Source organism: Apis dorsata, unplaced genomic scaffold (assembly GCF_000469605.1).
Source record: "Apis dorsata unplaced genomic scaffold, Apis dorsata 1.3 scaffold_92, whole genome shotgun sequence".
In the NCBI taxonomy this organism is placed as follows: domain Eukaryota; kingdom Metazoa; phylum Arthropoda; class Insecta; order Hymenoptera; family Apidae; genus Apis; species Apis dorsata.
Genome location: NW_006263390.1, coordinates 811,122 through 828,753, shown reverse-complemented (window position 1 = coordinate 828,753; position 17,632 = coordinate 811,122). Strand labels below are relative to the sequence as shown.

Genomic DNA, 17,632 nt, shown 5'->3' with positions numbered 1-17,632 from the left:
AGAGAAAGAATTGCTTTTGTGACAGAGGTCGTGATAAAACGCTTACTCATACGTAGTATGTTGCGAATTTTTAACGTTTCTCATATAAGATTTATATTTATTGAAAATAGGTTACAAGGAATTATCTTAAATAATTACGAAATGTTTTACAATTTCTGGCTATTATAAATCAGAATCAATGACGAAATAATATTTTTGTTGATTGTGATCAAAATAATAGAGAGAAAGACAGTTATTCTCGTAAGCAGTAGTAACTTGCAAATATATATTTGCACAAGTGAATAAAGACAATAAAATAGAAGAAGAGAGAAAGTAAATTTGTAGGACAGTAGAAGGAATGTGATGAAATCAGCTATAATTTATTCAAGTCGTTGATTTATACAAAAACACAAATAACATGTTTGAACCTACAGAACAGGGAAAGGTAAGAATCATTTTTGAACTATCGCTGTATGTATTGATGATGCAATTGCAATTTTTGATGTCGCAAAATACAATTAGAATGTATATTCTGTCAATTTCATAAATGACGTAAACATTCAAGTCACATGCATTATTTTTAATACTTTAATAAAATTGAATTAAACTTTATGCAAAAGCATAATCATTTAAATATCATTTATTTCTATATTTGTATCAATTTTGCATTGTTGTCATTTCATAATTTAATAAAATTCATATGTTTCGTTTGACAATGACATTATAATAGAGGTTATGTTTCATATATACTATAGAATATTATCCATTGTTAACATAGATTTTATAGAATTCCTTCAATATAAGTTTAAATCTTATTTATTTTATATTCATATATATATATTATATAATTAATTTTTAATTAGGATCTCTGTATTCATACGGGAGTTGTATTACGAAGTGCAAGTACAAGGGAAGATGAGGTTCATAGCTTAGGCACATTAAATATTGTTGAATATGTAAGTTGATCTAATTTAATATGTTGATTATTTTAAACAACATGGAATATTTTTCTGTAAAATTACAGAGTTTTGGAAAATGTATAGAATGGAAACCTATAGAGGATTCTGTAGTATCAGAAAATCAGGATCAAGATCCAGAATGGTCCTTGGTAGATACTCATATCAGACGTACTCGTACTTCATCAGAAGGGCCAGATTCTCTTGGACGTACAAGGACTGTTAGAATTTTATTCTCAGATTTAAATTCTTTCCGTGTAAATCATGGGGGGCAACAACTTATATTTATGCAAAAAGATGGTACTACCTATGTTGCCTTCTTTCAGCTATCTAATGCTGAAAGTTTTGTAAATTCTTTAAAAGGATTTATTAAATTTGTAAAGTCTCGTACAAATAGAAATTTGTACATTGTAGTAGATGAAGTACAATCAGTACTAACTAAATCATTTGCTGAATTAGATTTATTTCAAGAAAATACTTCAGATTATGTTTGGAAATTTGTAAAAAATTTACATAACCGTCCATATGAAACAACATTAGAAGCTTTTAGTAAACTGGCAGATATTTGGTGTAAGTACAGATAAATCTTGGAATAACAATTTATAAAGTTTTTACTACATTCTAAATTCTTTTCTAAATTATAGTATACAAAGATCCAGTTAAACGTCCAGTTGAAGAAGCAGTTGCAGATATATTGAATAATTCTTTTACAATTGATATTCCTCCTCCTCCAGTATCTGTAGGTTCAGGAGAGGAATATGAAGTGATTGGGGAATATGAGTTAAGCGTAGTATTACCTCCTAGACCACCTTGTCCAAGGGGTATGTTGAAAATAGAATTGTATTAAATTATATTATTAAAAATATATAAATATAATGATTATATTAGGTACTCCACTGTCACAAGAACAATGGAACAAATATAAAGATCCAGAAGGAAAAATTTTAAATCCTCAAGAAGTAAAAGAAGTTATTTTTCATGGGGTTAGTATATTAATCTAAATATCTAAATAAATATATCTATTTTTTGATTTAGAATATCACTAATTATTTGCAAATATAATGAACAAATCAAATAAATTAAAAAATTTTTTAGGGTATTGTACCATCATTACGCTTTGAAGTATGGAAGTTTTTATTAAATTATTATCCATGGAATTCTACACATATTGAGAGATTAGAACTTAAAAAAAAGAAGACTGATGAATATTTTATGATGAAGTTGCAATGGAGATCTATGACATCAGTACAAGAAAATAATTTTTCCGATTATCGAGATCGAAAAAGTTTGATAGGTAATATAAAAATATTTTAAGAATTTCTAAAAAAATCTGTAATACAAAAATATATATATTTTAGAAAAGGATGTGAATAGAACAGATAGAACACATCCATATTATTCAGGTGATAACAATCCTCATTTAGCACAATTATATGATATTCTTATGACATATGTAATGTACAATTTTGATTTGGGATACGTTCAAGGTATGAGCGATCTTTTGAGTCCTATTTTATGTTTAATGGAAAGTGAAGTTGATGCGTTTTGGTGCTTTGTTGGTTTCATGGACAAAGTGGTATGTTTATATTATAAAATTTGTAAGTTATAATACTTATAAAAATATTGAATTAATCACGTATTATTATCATACAAAATAGAGTTCCAATTTTGAAATAGACCAAGCTGGAATGAAAGCCCAATTGTGCCAATTATATACTCTTTTGAGTGCCACAGATCCACAATTAGCACATTACTTGAATAAACATGATTCAGGAAACATGTTCTTTTGCTTCCGTTGGCTTTTAGTATTATTTAAAAGAGAGTTTAATGCAGTTGACATAATGAAATTATGGGAGATATTGTGGACTGATTTACCATGTAAAAATTTCCATTTACTTTTTTGTGCAGCTATTTTGGATACAGAACGAAATGTGCTTATGGAAAATCGTTATGGATTAACAGAAATATTAAAGGTAACATAAAATTTTAAAATCAAGAAATAAATTTTTTCCTTAAATAATATATAGTATGCGTTGTAGCATATAAACGATCTTTCACATCATATTGAATTACCTTGGACATTATCTAAAGCTGAAGGTATTTATTATCAACTAATTTCGGTTGCGGACCAGTTATCTGATAACGTTCGCATAATAATTGGGCTTGAACCTATGAATAAAACATCACCAATTAGTGATATAGAGAATGGTGAAGCTTCTGGTCATAACATTGAAACTGATGAAGCTACTAATAATTCAAGAAGAAGTAGTACAGAAAGTGGCAATATTAAGTTTGGAAATGATGAAGTGACGTTTGAACGTGGGTTAAATTTATCGTATATGTGAGAACAAGATCGTTCATTCATCATAATCTAATGAACGTTGTATAACAACGTGTTGTTTACAGTCAATTTTGTAAAATTTATTATTCTTAAGTAACAATATTTATAGTCATATTCTTCAAAACGAATGTATATGCATCATTTGAATCTATATGACACTGACTATTTGATTTTCATCAAAGTTTATTTTATGCAAAAAACTTAGCATTTTGTTTGTTTAACAAACGAATCATTTTCATCAAAATGTGATATTATAATTCAAATTTTGATTATGAAATTTTCTTATGTACATGTTAAACATTATCTCGAATTTATAAAGTTATAGAGGAAATTGTTGTTAGTAGCGTTGAATTTTGAGATATTTATAAAATTCACTATAAGTGAAGAGATTGTCGGTCGTGTGAATATTTAGTAAATAAGAGGTAGTTTCGTATTATATGTTCTTTATCTAAATAATGCTTTCAATGCACATGAATTGGAAATAGTGAATGGAAACAATTTACAGTGTATTTCAAATATAACTATAAATGTTTGTGTTATTTTCACTTAAGTTCAAATGTTTTTCTTAAATCTGTAAAAAATTTCACGATAGTACTGTATATTTCTAATAAAAATCATCTAAACAATAAATAAATTGATATTTATAATTTTCTTACGTTTTTTAATATTTGAAAGTAACTTAATACTAATGTAAATACATGTATATATTTATATGTAAATATATATCTAATATTGTTATCAATAAGTTCAACAATGATACAGTTCGAAAATTGACCGTCTTTTGAATATATAAATTTATAGAATAAATTATAAAACAAAAAAGCAAATAGGAAAAAGATAAGGATAGAAATAAATTAAAAATTATAGAACGCCATCTTTAGAATATTGTAGATGAAACTAATAAAAATAGTATAATAAATAAAGAAATGATAATAAGAAATGATCATTAGCGTCATCTTTTGAGTACCAGAAGAATATTTTTTTAATTTAAAAAATGGCATTATGTTCAATTTTTATTTTATTTTATTAAGAAAGATGCTTTTGAAACTAAAAAGATGGCACTGACAGTAAATTCTTGCTCTTTCGATTTTTTTCACATTTTTATTTTTTATTTTTTCTACATGTATTTTATTTATGGTATTCTGAAGATAATGAAAAAAAAATTATAAATTATGATCATTGTGTTCATTGTTTTTCTCTTCTGAGACATATTATAATGTCGATATTAATATTAACTGAAATTTGACGAAGATATATATTACCGATTACTAGAAATCAATTTTTTCAACATATAATCAAAAATTTATCAAATTTTTAAATTTTTATTATTAATTTGTATCTAACAATTTTTTATAATATTAAATATAATTAAAATAAAATTAATTAAAATTTTTATATTTTATAATATTAATTTTCGACATATAATTGTATTAAAATATTCTAATTGCTAATTTTATGTGGAAATTACAAAATAATCATAAATGGACTTAATAATTCAATAATTTATCAACTTTTAGATTTTTATTGTTACTTAATGCATCTATAATTTATTATAATATTAAATGTAATAAATAATATATATTTTTTAAACTTAAATTGTTGTTTTATATTATTAATTTTCGATTTATAATTGTATTAAAATATTTTTATTGCTATTTTAATGCGAAATAAAAATTTATTACAATAATAAATGTAATAATTAATACATTTTTAAATTAAAATTATTAGTTCTATAGTATTAGTTTTCGATTTTTAACCATGTTAAGATATTTTTAAATATTTTTATTTTTTTAATAATGATTGTAGAATAATTTAAATTGATATTATGATCAATCAAAAATAATTATGATATAAAATAAATTTATACTTAAAAAAGATAAAGAGAAAAAAAAATATTGAATTTTTATTTTACTTTTAATAATATTTTATAACAATTTATGTATATCTTCCTAATTCAATTTAAAACTCGTTAAAAAAAAAAAAAACTCATTAAAACGTTAATAATTATGATAATTGAATTTTAAATATATAATTATAATTATAAATATATTTTAAATATATAATTATATCGGGCATAAATCGAAGAAAAATATATTTTTAATTTACAATAATTAAATACACTGTAAATTTAAACTAAATTAAACTAAAATTATATAAATTAAACGAATCTTTGCAGTTGTGAATATTCTCACAATATCTTACAAATAATTGGGTCATCAAATTGGTAAAAAAATAATGATATACAAGAAAAATGATAAATTCGTTTAAAATATAAAATATAAGTAAAAAATAAAATATAGAATATATTATGAATAAAAAATAATTTTTAATATCTTAACTGCTTAAAAAAAATCTGTTAGAAAAATATTAAAACCACTTAATTTTTATAAAAATATTATTAATTAAGTTATTTTATCATATCAATTTTTAAAGTATTCGAATATTTTTGTGAATAACTATTGTTTCTAAATTCACTACTCTAAACATACTGTTTAAATAATATTCTGTTTTTTGCACGATCGGTAATTTATTTCGTGTAAAATCTTATAAGATGATATATCTATTCTATATCTTGTCTGTGGAATATATATATAATCAGTTATGCCACCTACGCGAACGCACACCGCATGCATAGATAACGTAACCTTATTTCTCGATCGTGATATGTCAAAAAAATATCTACATGACATATCGATATAATCGAGTACGCAATTACATATATGTAAAGATTTATCTATAAAAAAAGAGTTTTGTCTTCTTGGTTTTTATAGAACTTTTGATTCTATATGACATACGGAATCAAATGATATGAACGGAGTATTCGATTATTATTTCGTATGTATATATGTTGCCACGACTTTCATTTCTTTATTCGAACGATTTTTGTAAACTTTTTTTTCAGTTACGATATTTTAAGAAATTATTATAAATATATGTAAACGATATTATTGTATTTGAGAATAAAAGGCAAAATGATTTTGGCTATTTTTGGTCCATCAATCATTGGACATCTATTTTTAATGTTTAAATGTTATGCAAACACATCATATATTTAAAAATATCTATGTAATACAACAATATAAAAATGTAATGCAAAAACAAGATTTTAAAAAAAAAAAGATGAGAGAGAAAAGGTAAGATAAAAGTAAAAATATAAAGAAGAGAAAGCAAAAAAAAAACAATTGAAAAAAATAATATAATATTTCTCCAGTTTACTAAAAATATAAAATTACAAAATATAAAGAAGAAAGTTAGTTGATTCTCTCACAATGTGACTTGCTTGGAAGGTAATTGTTATACTTTATAACATTGATATTTCACTTTCTATAAGTTTTAAAATATTTTTAAAGTATTTTTTAGGAACTAATATATGCCATAACATGATACAACCTTTTCTTGAGGAAGGTGCCTGGTGTTACTGGGTTGTGTCTGTTGGAGCGTTATTGTGCTTCCTTGGTCTCATTGTTGCTTGTATTTGTAGCTGTCGTCGCAACGAAAATAAGTAATTGATCATACATTTATAATCATTATTTTTTAAAAAAACATTATTTATATATATATTATAATGATAGAATTATAGTTCATATTGGAATTAACAATATGGTATATTGTATAATTATGAGAACATGTTCGGTTATAATTCCTTTAAATAGGAATGAATTTCTTGGCCTTGCTGGAATGGTAACTCTAAATGATTCTCAAGACGGCTTTAACAGGATTTCGATGACAAATACTCTTCACATAGCAACACAAGATATTATTGACAGTGGAAAAAGGTTTTTGCTATATATAAATATACGTATTGTATTACATAATCTATATATAATATAATCTTTGGAAATTTTCATATTTGATGAATGATTGTCTGTCTTGAAATTAAAAAATTTTTGTGTAATGTACATAGGTCAACTGGTGCCAATAGAAGTCTTCCAGATATTCCAAAAGATAAAGAAAAAAGACATGAAAATACAGATGCATCTATATCTCAAGATATTTATGAAATTACTGAAACGATCGGTGATCATTCGGAACTCTATGCCACTGTTCAGGACACAGGTATTTTTGATAATAAATTAATTTTTATTTTTCATCTATCAAATTTTAAATATTTATCATTTTTTAAATATTTTAAATTTTTTAAATTATTTTATTAAATATATGTTTTATCTTTCTTTTAATAATAATATTATATGTAATTCAATAGGAAAAGAACAAGTATCTGAATTGAATGTGCCAGAAATTTTACATCAAAATCCATTAAATCAAAAAAATTCTGATAATGAGTATTTAAGATTTCCATCATCTCCTAATTCGGAAAATGGTATGAATGCAAAAATAATTTTAATTGTTTAATGTTATTTATTTATTTTTTTTCGTTATATATTTATCTTTTTTTCATAATATTTAATATTTAGTTAAATCATATTTATAATAATTGTTTATATTTATTCCAGTTGAACATCCGTATGCTCAACTTCAAAATGTTCAAAAAACTGAAGCTAATCAATTGAATCGGTAATAATTATACTCATACATATAGTAATAATAAAAATTCTTTATACATATATTTTTTTTATTTTTCTAATAAAAATAAATAATTAATATTAAATATTGTAGAAATAACATCAAACAAGTTATTGATGTTGAGAAACCATCAACATCAACATGTCAAAATAATGGAAATCCAGTTGCTCCCCCAAGAACTCGTCGCTCTTCATCGCATAATTCACTTATATCTACCGAAACTGGCCCGTGTGATATTCAAGCAGCTAATGCCATATCTGGTGGAGTACAAGCTAATCAAGATTTACCTTATATGACACCACCGTTATTGATGTTGCTTCCTCAACCACCGCAATCTCAGTCAAATAATATACAACAGCATTTTAGTGGAGATTCTCAAGATTCTAGTAAATATTTTGTTCTCTCATATCAAATCAATTCTTGGTAATATCTCATTAATTTACATTAATTGAAGTCAAAATTAATATATTTTGTTTTCTTTTTCATTTTATACAGAAGGATACACAAGCATCAGCGTAAGAGAACCTCTAGCTAATATAATTGCACAAACAAAAACAATTTGTCGACAGAGTCAATCCATTCGATCATCTATAGATCCCCATTACGCAACAGTGTCGGATGACTCTGGTATATGCATATATTCATGGATTTGTAATATGGATATAATAATAATTAATTTCTAGGCAACGTACTTGTATATTATTTCTTGCATTTTTCTTGCTTTTTTTTTATCATCGATGAATATCATTTCATTTGACAGATGAGATGTATGCTGCGATCGATGAACAAGATAAAGTATATACTAGTGGTAGCGAAACATATGCTCAAATACAACCGACGATGACAGAGGTCCAACGAATACAAAATGAGCAAACATTATTCTCTCGAGTTCCGTCTCGTTCTGATGAAACATTCCCTGCTCCGCAACCTCCAAGTGTCGACAGTTTACGGCATGTTGCACATGCTCATTCGAGACAAGGTAAATAATTAGTAATTATTGCCAATTATATATTCATATTTATTTTTATTTTTTTATTTGAAACTACCCTGGCTGCAGCTTCATCCTCAAGTGCCAATAGTTCTATCGTAAATCCTGGATCACCGAAGCCTGAGAAACGTCAAGCTAATTCTCCATTACCACCTCCACCAGAAGGAACGATAGAAGTATATGCATCGATTGATAAGAGGACAAAAAATGAGGATCGATTGAAATCGACTTTGTCTAGTGGAAAATCTCTAGAGGATATGTATGCTAAAGTAATGAAGAAAAAGAAAGATGTTGAAGAACAACAAAATGACGCACATTCGAGTTCTCAAGGAATTCTACATTCCGAAATATTTGTTCGGAAACCAAGCTTTGTTGAAAATAATAGGATTTCATCGTCTAGTCATGATTCCATGGAAATACAAAAAAAGGAATGCGATTCTGTCGATAATGGCAACCTAGATGGGGATATTTTAGTAAAATCATCTTCTTCGCTGTTTAAAAATGGTGATAATGCGGATTCATCAAATTTCCAACTTGGTTATAATTATGAACCTATGAATGATTTGCAAACTAGACATTCAACAATTCGCGAATCCTGTGATCCGAATTACGAAATGTTATGTCCGCAAGAAAGAGTCTCTGTTGACACTATACCAGATTATCAGCAAAATGATAGTTCCGTATCAATTTCTCTACGAAATAATACTGATTTGCCAACCACTTCTATTTCTCCTTCTTCTTCTGTTTCTTCTTCTTATTCCAAACCGTTCAAACATCGACAAATTAGTAATGCTAGCAGCGAAGATCCCGGATATGAGAAAGTAAGATTAAGAAACAGATGTGAAATAGATCCAGACACAGATTCAGAACCTAATTATGAAAGTATGCCACATGATACAGGAGAACCAAATTATGCATCAGTTTGTCGACCCGGTGATAGCGATACGGATCCTAATTACGAGTCTGTTAATCATGAAGATCCTAATTACGAAAGCGTGAAATATATGAGTGTTACTCGTACGGAAGAACCGCCATATGAGCAAGTGAACGCGTATAAAGTCGAACAGAATTCTAGTGGATATGAGAAAGTAAAAAAACATATATTGTGTAACACTGATTATGAACAGATTCATCAGAATCATTCGACTGATTCGATTAATGGGGATACCGATGACGAGCAATATGTGCAAGTCTAGTCTCTTATTTTTCGTTTTATTTCTTTTTTGTGTTTTCTTTTTTATATTCTTTATGTTCTTATGTTTTTCTTATATGTTCACAATATTCTTTTTTCCTACTTCATGTTTTATGTTAATATGTTTCGTTATATTTTCCAACATGTATCATACGCATTTCTTTTTTTGACTTTGGCAATTTTTTTTTCTTTCATATCCAACATTCGTAAAATTAATTGTTTAAGCCCGATGTACACAAGCGAAATAACATCATCCCAACTATAAAGATGCCAAATTATCATTACAAATCCGCAACGGTACCGTGTCACCGCTCGTATGCCTCTAACCTTAACATAATTACATTAACTACATCACATGGAGGAAAAACACGAGTTCATCGAACTTCGTTCATAGTATTTATTAGATGTGCAATAATGATACGCATTATTTACTTTTAATTATATATATATTAATAAACAAATGAATTAAATATTTAAAAAAAATTATAATAATCAAGTGAATAATGCATTTCATTTTCGCTTTAGTTCAAATTGAAAACGAAACGGAAAAAGAAAGTGAGAGTTCGTTACTTCATTGTTTCTCAACTTACAGAAACAAACTTATTTATTTATAAGATTATTTTCTTCTTCGTTATCTCCTTTTCCTTTTTCTCGAATGACAATTTTAATAATTTGTAAATTATTGGAATATGTATTCTGTATATAATTTTGTGCATTGTAGACATAAAGTGTTTTCTTTTTTTGAACACATTTTGTTTAAGATATATCTCGCATAAATCAATAACGATGATGATAATATAAATTACATATGTGTTATACACATGTACGCTTTTGAGCATAGCACAACTTGCTTACGGCGCTAATTTACAAGAGGTAAACAATGTCGTAATTAAACGCATTCATATTAAATGCAACGATTTGTATTCTTTTATATGTATTTTTCACGAAGTCGAATGTCTTTCGGTAAAATAAAAGATATTTAAAAAAAAAAAGAAAAAAACAAGGAATATTTTTTTGGAATTGTGTCGAAGAAGTGAATTCAATCAACATAGCCCAAATTATATATATCATAAATATCATACACAGATTACATCGTGTAATTTTTTATTCATAATTTCTATTTATCGGAGATGTAATATTTCAATATATCTCGCTTATCAATTTTCTTCATTTATTATAAACATATACTTAATTATATCTTTCTTTTTTTTTCATTTTTTTCTTATAATTATTATATTATTTTCGAGTTATCATAAACAAAAATTCCTACTTGTTTTCTTTTAAGAATTATATATTTGAATATAAAAAAACGATCAAATGAATAGCGTGCAAAACAAAAACTTACCAGTTGACACAATTGTTCGATAATTTCGTTTCACCAAATATGCGTGTCATCATGTTCATTTTTGATCAGTATAAAATTGTATAATGTAATTATCATAATAAATGGCAGCATTTATCGATTTCATATACATTTTATACGCATTGTGTTTTCTTAATAATTTTTTCGTTTCATACATTACATACGATAGAATACATTCATATCATGATATATTGAATCCATATTTAAATAAATTTCATGATAGATCGAAAATATTTAAAAAATATTGAAAATTAGATTAAAACATAAATAAAAATTAAACAGATAATGAATTACGAAAAGGGAAAATAAAAATAAGGACATGTTTCTTACATATGTACATATATATATATAGTAATTTTATGAAACCACATATAATCATTGCATCAAGGAATAAAATATAATTATATTACTTTGTAAAATCAAATTGTTATTTCAAGCTATGTGTAATATCACTTAATTTTTAAATCTAAAAAATGAAGATAATAATTAATAAATTAAAGTAAAAAAATAATTCACTTACTAAGAGATCATGTTCATATATGTGTAAGCGTGTAAATATGTAATGCCGTATGTATACAACTACATAAATAGATTAATGCACGAATGCATTATGCAAGAGAAGAATACAAATGGTAATATAATCTTCTACTTAATCAAAAATTTCAACCAGATATACGAATATAGTGCTGTGTATTTTTACATAATCTCTGATTATTTCCATCACGTCGAATTTGTTAAAAATTATACAAAATAAAACAAGAAAAAACAAATGTCGATTCGTATAATTCGTAGCGATATTAAATCTAATTAAGTCGACATAAAAATGTTCTTTTTTTTTTAATTTTATCTGCAACAAAATTAATTAAGAACCACACATATTTTTCATTCAAGTTATTGCCAATGCACAGATTATAGCCTAATTTTTATTTGTCACATTTTTTTAATCAATCCTTTGGATTTCTTTACAATCATAAATATAAATATCTCTATAACTATGATAAAAACATCCATACGTATATAATCTTTTAGATATTTAATAATGTTCATATATTTGCATATATTTTTAGATTAAAAATTTAAAAACAATAAAATATAACAATAAATATATAACAAAATAACAATAAATATTTAACTGTTTAAGATTATTTAACAGTCTACGAAAAAATAAATAGTACATACATAAAAAATACATAAATAGTTTTTATCGTATTCGATAAAACTCGGCAATAAATAAATAATTTCGTCTCGTTGGAATGCAATCGAGCATATTATTAAAAAATTTTTTCATATTAACCATGAAAGCGCTTCAATGGATTTCTTTGTAGAATGAAATGACCGACTAATGATAATTGCGATAATATCGATCGAGATAGAAAATGAGACATTTCGCTGAACATGAATAACGCAACACGTGACATTAAATAAGATGGCACGATGTCACACACTATTGACACTGCTAGCTTCTTCGACATCGCTCTCACTCATTGGACTAGTCGATGATTCTAAATGATATTTTGAATCGTTATTCAAATTTTGATAACGTTGTTGTTGTTGTTGTTGTTGTTGCTGTTGTTGCTGCTGCTGCTGCTGCTGTTGTTGTTGTTGATGATGATGATGATGGTGATAATGGTGGTGATGTTGAAGAAGATTTTCATCGTGATAACATAAATGCCTATCGTCTATGCGTTGGCGTAGATCGTTGAGATGCACAGTCTGAACTCTTCTTTTCAACTTCCGATGACAAAAAAGACAAATGATCAATGCTATTAATACAGCACCGATGGTATAACCCACAGGAACAGCGTAATTATTTTTCTGTACAACTGTATTACCTGAAATATAATAATTTTCTTGTCAAATTTTTTTCAATCAACCGCATTCTTTTTTTTTAGCATCTCTTTTTCTAATTTGTAAGTCCCTTAAGATAAGTAAGTTTGATCGACATCGAGTCCTTTATTAAAATTTTATTTTATTTTTTTTATTACTTTTTTCATTGAATTAAATCAATTTTATATTTTTATTACACTTTTAAACAGAGACTACAAGTAAAATAACTGCGAAAAGAAAATAAACGCGACAGAAAGTGCAGTCAGAAAGACAAGTGTGTATAATTATAAGTAAGGAACCAATTGAAAGTCGTCGGCAACTAAGTTGTTGGACTATTAAATTTAAGATCTGTTATACATTGTCGACAAGTTATTTAGTAGCGACGTGGTCATCTAAAGATGGAAAATTAATGTAATCAATTGTCAATCGTATTGTCTTTAAAAAGAACGAAAACATTTTTTTTATACTCTTACTTTTTTATAGTAAAGAATTTATTCTTTTCCTTTTCTTTTTTTTTCTTAACACGTTTATTATCGTAATTTTGAAAAAAAATTTGATCACGCTTTGATAATATAATATAATTTTTCACACAATATAAAAAATGTAATATGTGAATAATGAGTGTAATAAGTGTAATGAGTGAATAAAATTTTATTTATTACTGTATAAAAGTATATTTAGAATTTACTGTTCATGGCTATATATATAAAAAGTCTTCGTGCAAGTTTGATTAGCTGATTTCGATAAATCTAATACATTCATAGAAATAAAACATGTTCATGAGATATCTTGTCAGTGAACAATATAATATCGAATATTATATCTCTTAAAAAGGAATGTATATAGTGTATATAGTGCAGGATAAATGGTAACAAACATGTCAAGAAAATTTCATATTTAATATAATATAATCTCTTTCCATATCTATTCTACATATAGGTACAAGATTCTTTAAGATAACAATTTTTGATTGCCGAATTTATTGATAATCGATAATTTCAATTGTTGAGTTTGATCTCTTGAATTTTGATCTCTTATCGATTCGTTCGTCACGTGATATCGACAATACATATCAGATCTAATAGGAAAGGAAACAGTGTGATTGTGAATATTTTGTAAGGAAGAAAATACACGTGTGCGAGCTCTCGCAAGAGAAAGGGAGAAGAGAGAGTTCGCGAATTCACATGCTATTGTAGTATATGAATAAATTCGCATTCACTGTATCATGCATTTTTTGATAAACTTTGTGTGAAAAACAAGGAACAGTTTTAAAACAAAATAAAAAAATTGTGATTTCTTTGAAATCTGTGTAATTGAGAAAATAAAAATAAATAATTACTTACGAAATGTTTATCGTGACACTTGTAAAATTGTATGCATAATTAATAATCAAATTCAAGAATTTTTATGAAATGTATAATATTATTATAAATTATAATTATAATAAAAAAAGACGTAAGGTAGTGCGAGTGATTTTACATTTTGAAATTATATATATATATATATATATATATATATACATACATATATATATATATAAATGATTGTGCATCATTGATTTGTTTCATTTATAATCGTACACACACGATATAGATTACCTAATCTGGATCATAAACAGGTTATAATTTGTTTTTGTATAAAAATTAAGAGCAATGTGCAATATTGTGAGTGAACTCACGTGATAGGGGAGATCATAACATGCCGGATCGTCGGAAGCTTCATGAAGGGCTCAGATGGCCACGAACACAAAGCACAGAGAGAGAAGAAGCATGGCAGAGACTCCAGCCAGTGCTGGTGACAATGGGGCTGATGCTGCACCTGCGACACCACACACAGTCATTCACCCACGCAATCTCTCCATTCTTTCACCTATACACACAGCTACCTACTACTCACCTAAAATATTACACAAATTTACATAATTTATAATACATACTCGTCATTTTTCGTCGAGTTTTTTTTTTTAATTTAATATTTCTTTTCGATTTTGTTACTTTTTTTTTTTTCTTTCTTTCTAACGTGAAACATCGTTGCCCAAAACCCCATTGCTATACGTATCATATTACAATCATCTTGAAGGCGTGTATTGTATACGCGTGTGCAAGATAAATATCGACACTTTCTTTTTATTATTATTATTCGAAAACAATTAACAATTTAAAACTTGTCATGATTTACACGATATCTTGGAGCAAAAAAAAAAAAACTGAAAAATACATGCCTCGTGCAGAATTTACTAATCTTTATATTGCACATCTTAAAATATGTTGCGATGCATTACATTACACATACATTAACTCTTCCTATGCTAATATTATGTAATTTATTATTTAACGAAAATTGGTATGGTACATTTATTATTTAAATAATTAGTATATTGTATTAGTATAATTAATAATTAGTATACTGATCTATAAGCAAATTATCGATTTAAAAAATATGATGCGCAAAAAATCTATACAAACTCGATATGCATATTGCAACATAATTCAACATGTGGAAGTTGCTTTTTATTCGATTAATGATGCCAGATTTTACAATATATATATATTATATATATATATATTGTTTCAATTCACGCAATCGATAATCAATTCGTAACGTACACCATAACAGATTAGATTTTAATTAATATCACGTGATTGTATATGTGTACATTTATAGTAGACGCGTGCATACATACACACTCGCGTATATGCATGCATAACATATACGTGAGAAGGATTAATTAAGGATAGTAGTACTATATTCGGTAAAAAGAGAACACGCTTGAAGAATTTGTAGAGTAATAGAATAATCAAGTATCTATTGAACGAAATTCGAAGAAAAGTACATGTTTGATATTGAATTCGAAGAATGTGCGCATATGTTGTGTATATACATTTTATACGTATAGCGTATGACGGACGACGTCCACGCGAGGCGAGAACGTATACCCGATAGATTTATACAACTATGATGGTAGAAGCAAAATAAAAGGAGTAGAATCCAATCACATATTTCTAAAAAGTTGGCTTGATATTTCTCTAACGTTTACGAAACTTACAATTTTCTTCATCCGAAACATCAGCTGGGCCACAATTATAAACCTCATTACATCGAAGCGACTCTGCAATGCAGTATTTATTTTTGCTGCACAAAAATTGATTCTGGCAGTCGGTATTTGTGCTTACTTCCGTCCATATCGCTTTAAATCCCAGTTGTCCAACCGCTTTGTCGGCCAATATGAAGCTAAAAAAAAAAAAAAGGAAGGAAAGAGAGAAAAAAATCCCATCAATGCTCAAATACATTGCCCCCCTCCCTCCCCCCTGTGAACGATCGCAATTCGTTCGATTTATATATGAATATGATTATTATATATTATATATTATATGAATATGACAGAACGAAGCGAGCTTTACAAGCTAGCGAACAACGAACCTAAGTCGCATGTTGTTATCCTCGGAAAGATAAGTCCATTTATCTGACGTTTTCACGCCGCATAATTCAATAGGCGTGGACGATACGGAATACCACATGCGCAGCACGGCAGCTGGACAACCACGAACTAAAGGGAAACATTTCTTTTAATATCGTATTTTCAAGATAATTGTGATGTTCGAATAGAAAGAGAAAAAAAAAAAGATATACCTGATTGATCACCCTCTACCGAAAACGATTCAAAATTTAATAATATTCGCTGATTCGGTCGAACTCTTATAAACCAATTGCAAGTTTTACTTGCCATATTTCTCGCCGGTCCATCGTACTTGTTTGGAAAATTCGGACTGGCGATAATACCATAATTTACACTACTTATATTCGATCCGCAATCTGTAACGTAAAAATTATATAAGAAGGGGGGAAAACAAAAAATTTTGTTTTCGTTTTACATCGAGAAATCATGGTTAGGTTAGGTTAGGTTAGGTTACGTATTACATTGGTTACCTCCAAATATAGGTTTCGCCACTTCGAACGTGTAACGCGCTTTAAAACCGCTATAAACCAGTTCCGAGTCCGAATGGAGAATTACTCTTAAACCAAGAGCACCGAGATTCGATTCAACAGGTCCTGGCGCCGTGTTACCGCAGTATCTACCTATCAATTTTTCCGTATTGTCCCGATACATATTATATATTTCCAACCAATCATCTTGACAAATTTCCATTCTGATAAAATATAAGAAAAAAAAAAAAAATGAATCATAAAATATGACAATAACAGGGAAGAATCGAAGCAACATACCCATAATGTCCATCCGTCATGTTCATATTTTTCGTTCGAACTTTAAAATAATCAAATATTAAGGTAACTTGCTCGTTTGGCGTCGCTAAGAATAAATATGTGCAATTTGTATCGCTTGGATAATTACTAGGATGTCGAGGAGAATTAAAATCTCCTCTTTTGCGAGAGGAACTGCGGTATGTGAATGTACAGCTGCCATCGGGTGCAGCGGTGCCCGGTATTTTATATTCCGTTTCAA

The 17,632-nt window shown here is 27.2% G+C and overlaps 3 protein-coding genes across 4 annotated transcripts in view; 2 read left to right on the top strand and 1 right to left on the bottom strand.

Moving 5' to 3' along the window:
• Positions 1-3,910, top strand: LOC102676219 (TBC1 domain family member 15). Its single transcript, XM_006611743.2, has 9 exons — positions 1-424; positions 843-935; positions 1,004-1,505; positions 1,580-1,756; positions 1,824-1,918; positions 2,031-2,229; positions 2,294-2,511; positions 2,594-2,908; positions 2,975-3,910. Exons 1-9 carry the CDS (start codon positions 398-400, stop codon positions 3,278-3,280), a joined length of 1,932 nt encoding a protein of 643 aa, XP_006611806.1. The 5' UTR covers positions 1-397; the 3' UTR covers positions 3,281-3,910.
• A 2,268-nt stretch (positions 3,911-6,178) lies between these two features.
• Positions 6,179-10,980, top strand: LOC102675990. 2 transcript variants are annotated; one of them, XM_006611741.2, is made up of 12 exons: positions 6,179-6,410; positions 6,488-6,563; positions 6,637-6,778; positions 6,930-7,052; positions 7,181-7,332; positions 7,481-7,597; positions 7,731-7,791; positions 7,894-8,186; positions 8,296-8,427; positions 8,561-8,779; positions 8,858-10,023; positions 10,100-10,980. In XM_006611741.2, exons 3-11 carry the CDS (start codon positions 6,657-6,659, stop codon positions 9,982-9,984), a joined length of 2,346 nt encoding a protein of 781 aa, XP_006611804.1. In that variant the 5' UTR covers positions 6,179-6,410; positions 6,488-6,563; positions 6,637-6,656; the 3' UTR covers positions 9,985-10,023; positions 10,100-10,980. The 2 variants fall into 2 exon arrangements, with proteins under 2 accessions (XP_006611804.1, XP_006611805.1); XM_006611742.2 differs by lacking the exon at positions 6,930-7,052 and having other exon boundaries at positions 6,405-6,563.
• A 1,611-nt stretch (positions 10,981-12,591) lies between these two features.
• LOC102673893 (dorsal-ventral patterning tolloid-like protein 1) overlaps positions 12,592-17,632 on the bottom strand; it is a 9,160-nt gene continuing 4,119 nt past the window's right edge. Inside the window, exons 11-16 of the mRNA XM_031508647.1 lie at positions 17,395-17,632; positions 17,098-17,318; positions 16,801-16,983; positions 16,591-16,717; positions 16,217-16,401; positions 12,592-13,175 (exon numbers count right to left, since the gene is read on the bottom strand). The exon at positions 17,395-17,632 is cut by the window's right edge and continues 8 nt beyond it. Coding sequence (XP_031364507.1) covers positions 12,781-13,175; positions 16,217-16,401; positions 16,591-16,717; positions 16,801-16,983; positions 17,098-17,318; positions 17,395-17,632 — 1,349 coding nt within the window. The 3' untranslated portion in view covers positions 12,592-12,780. The remainder of the gene's footprint in view (positions 13,176-16,216; positions 16,402-16,590; positions 16,718-16,800; positions 16,984-17,097; positions 17,319-17,394) is intronic.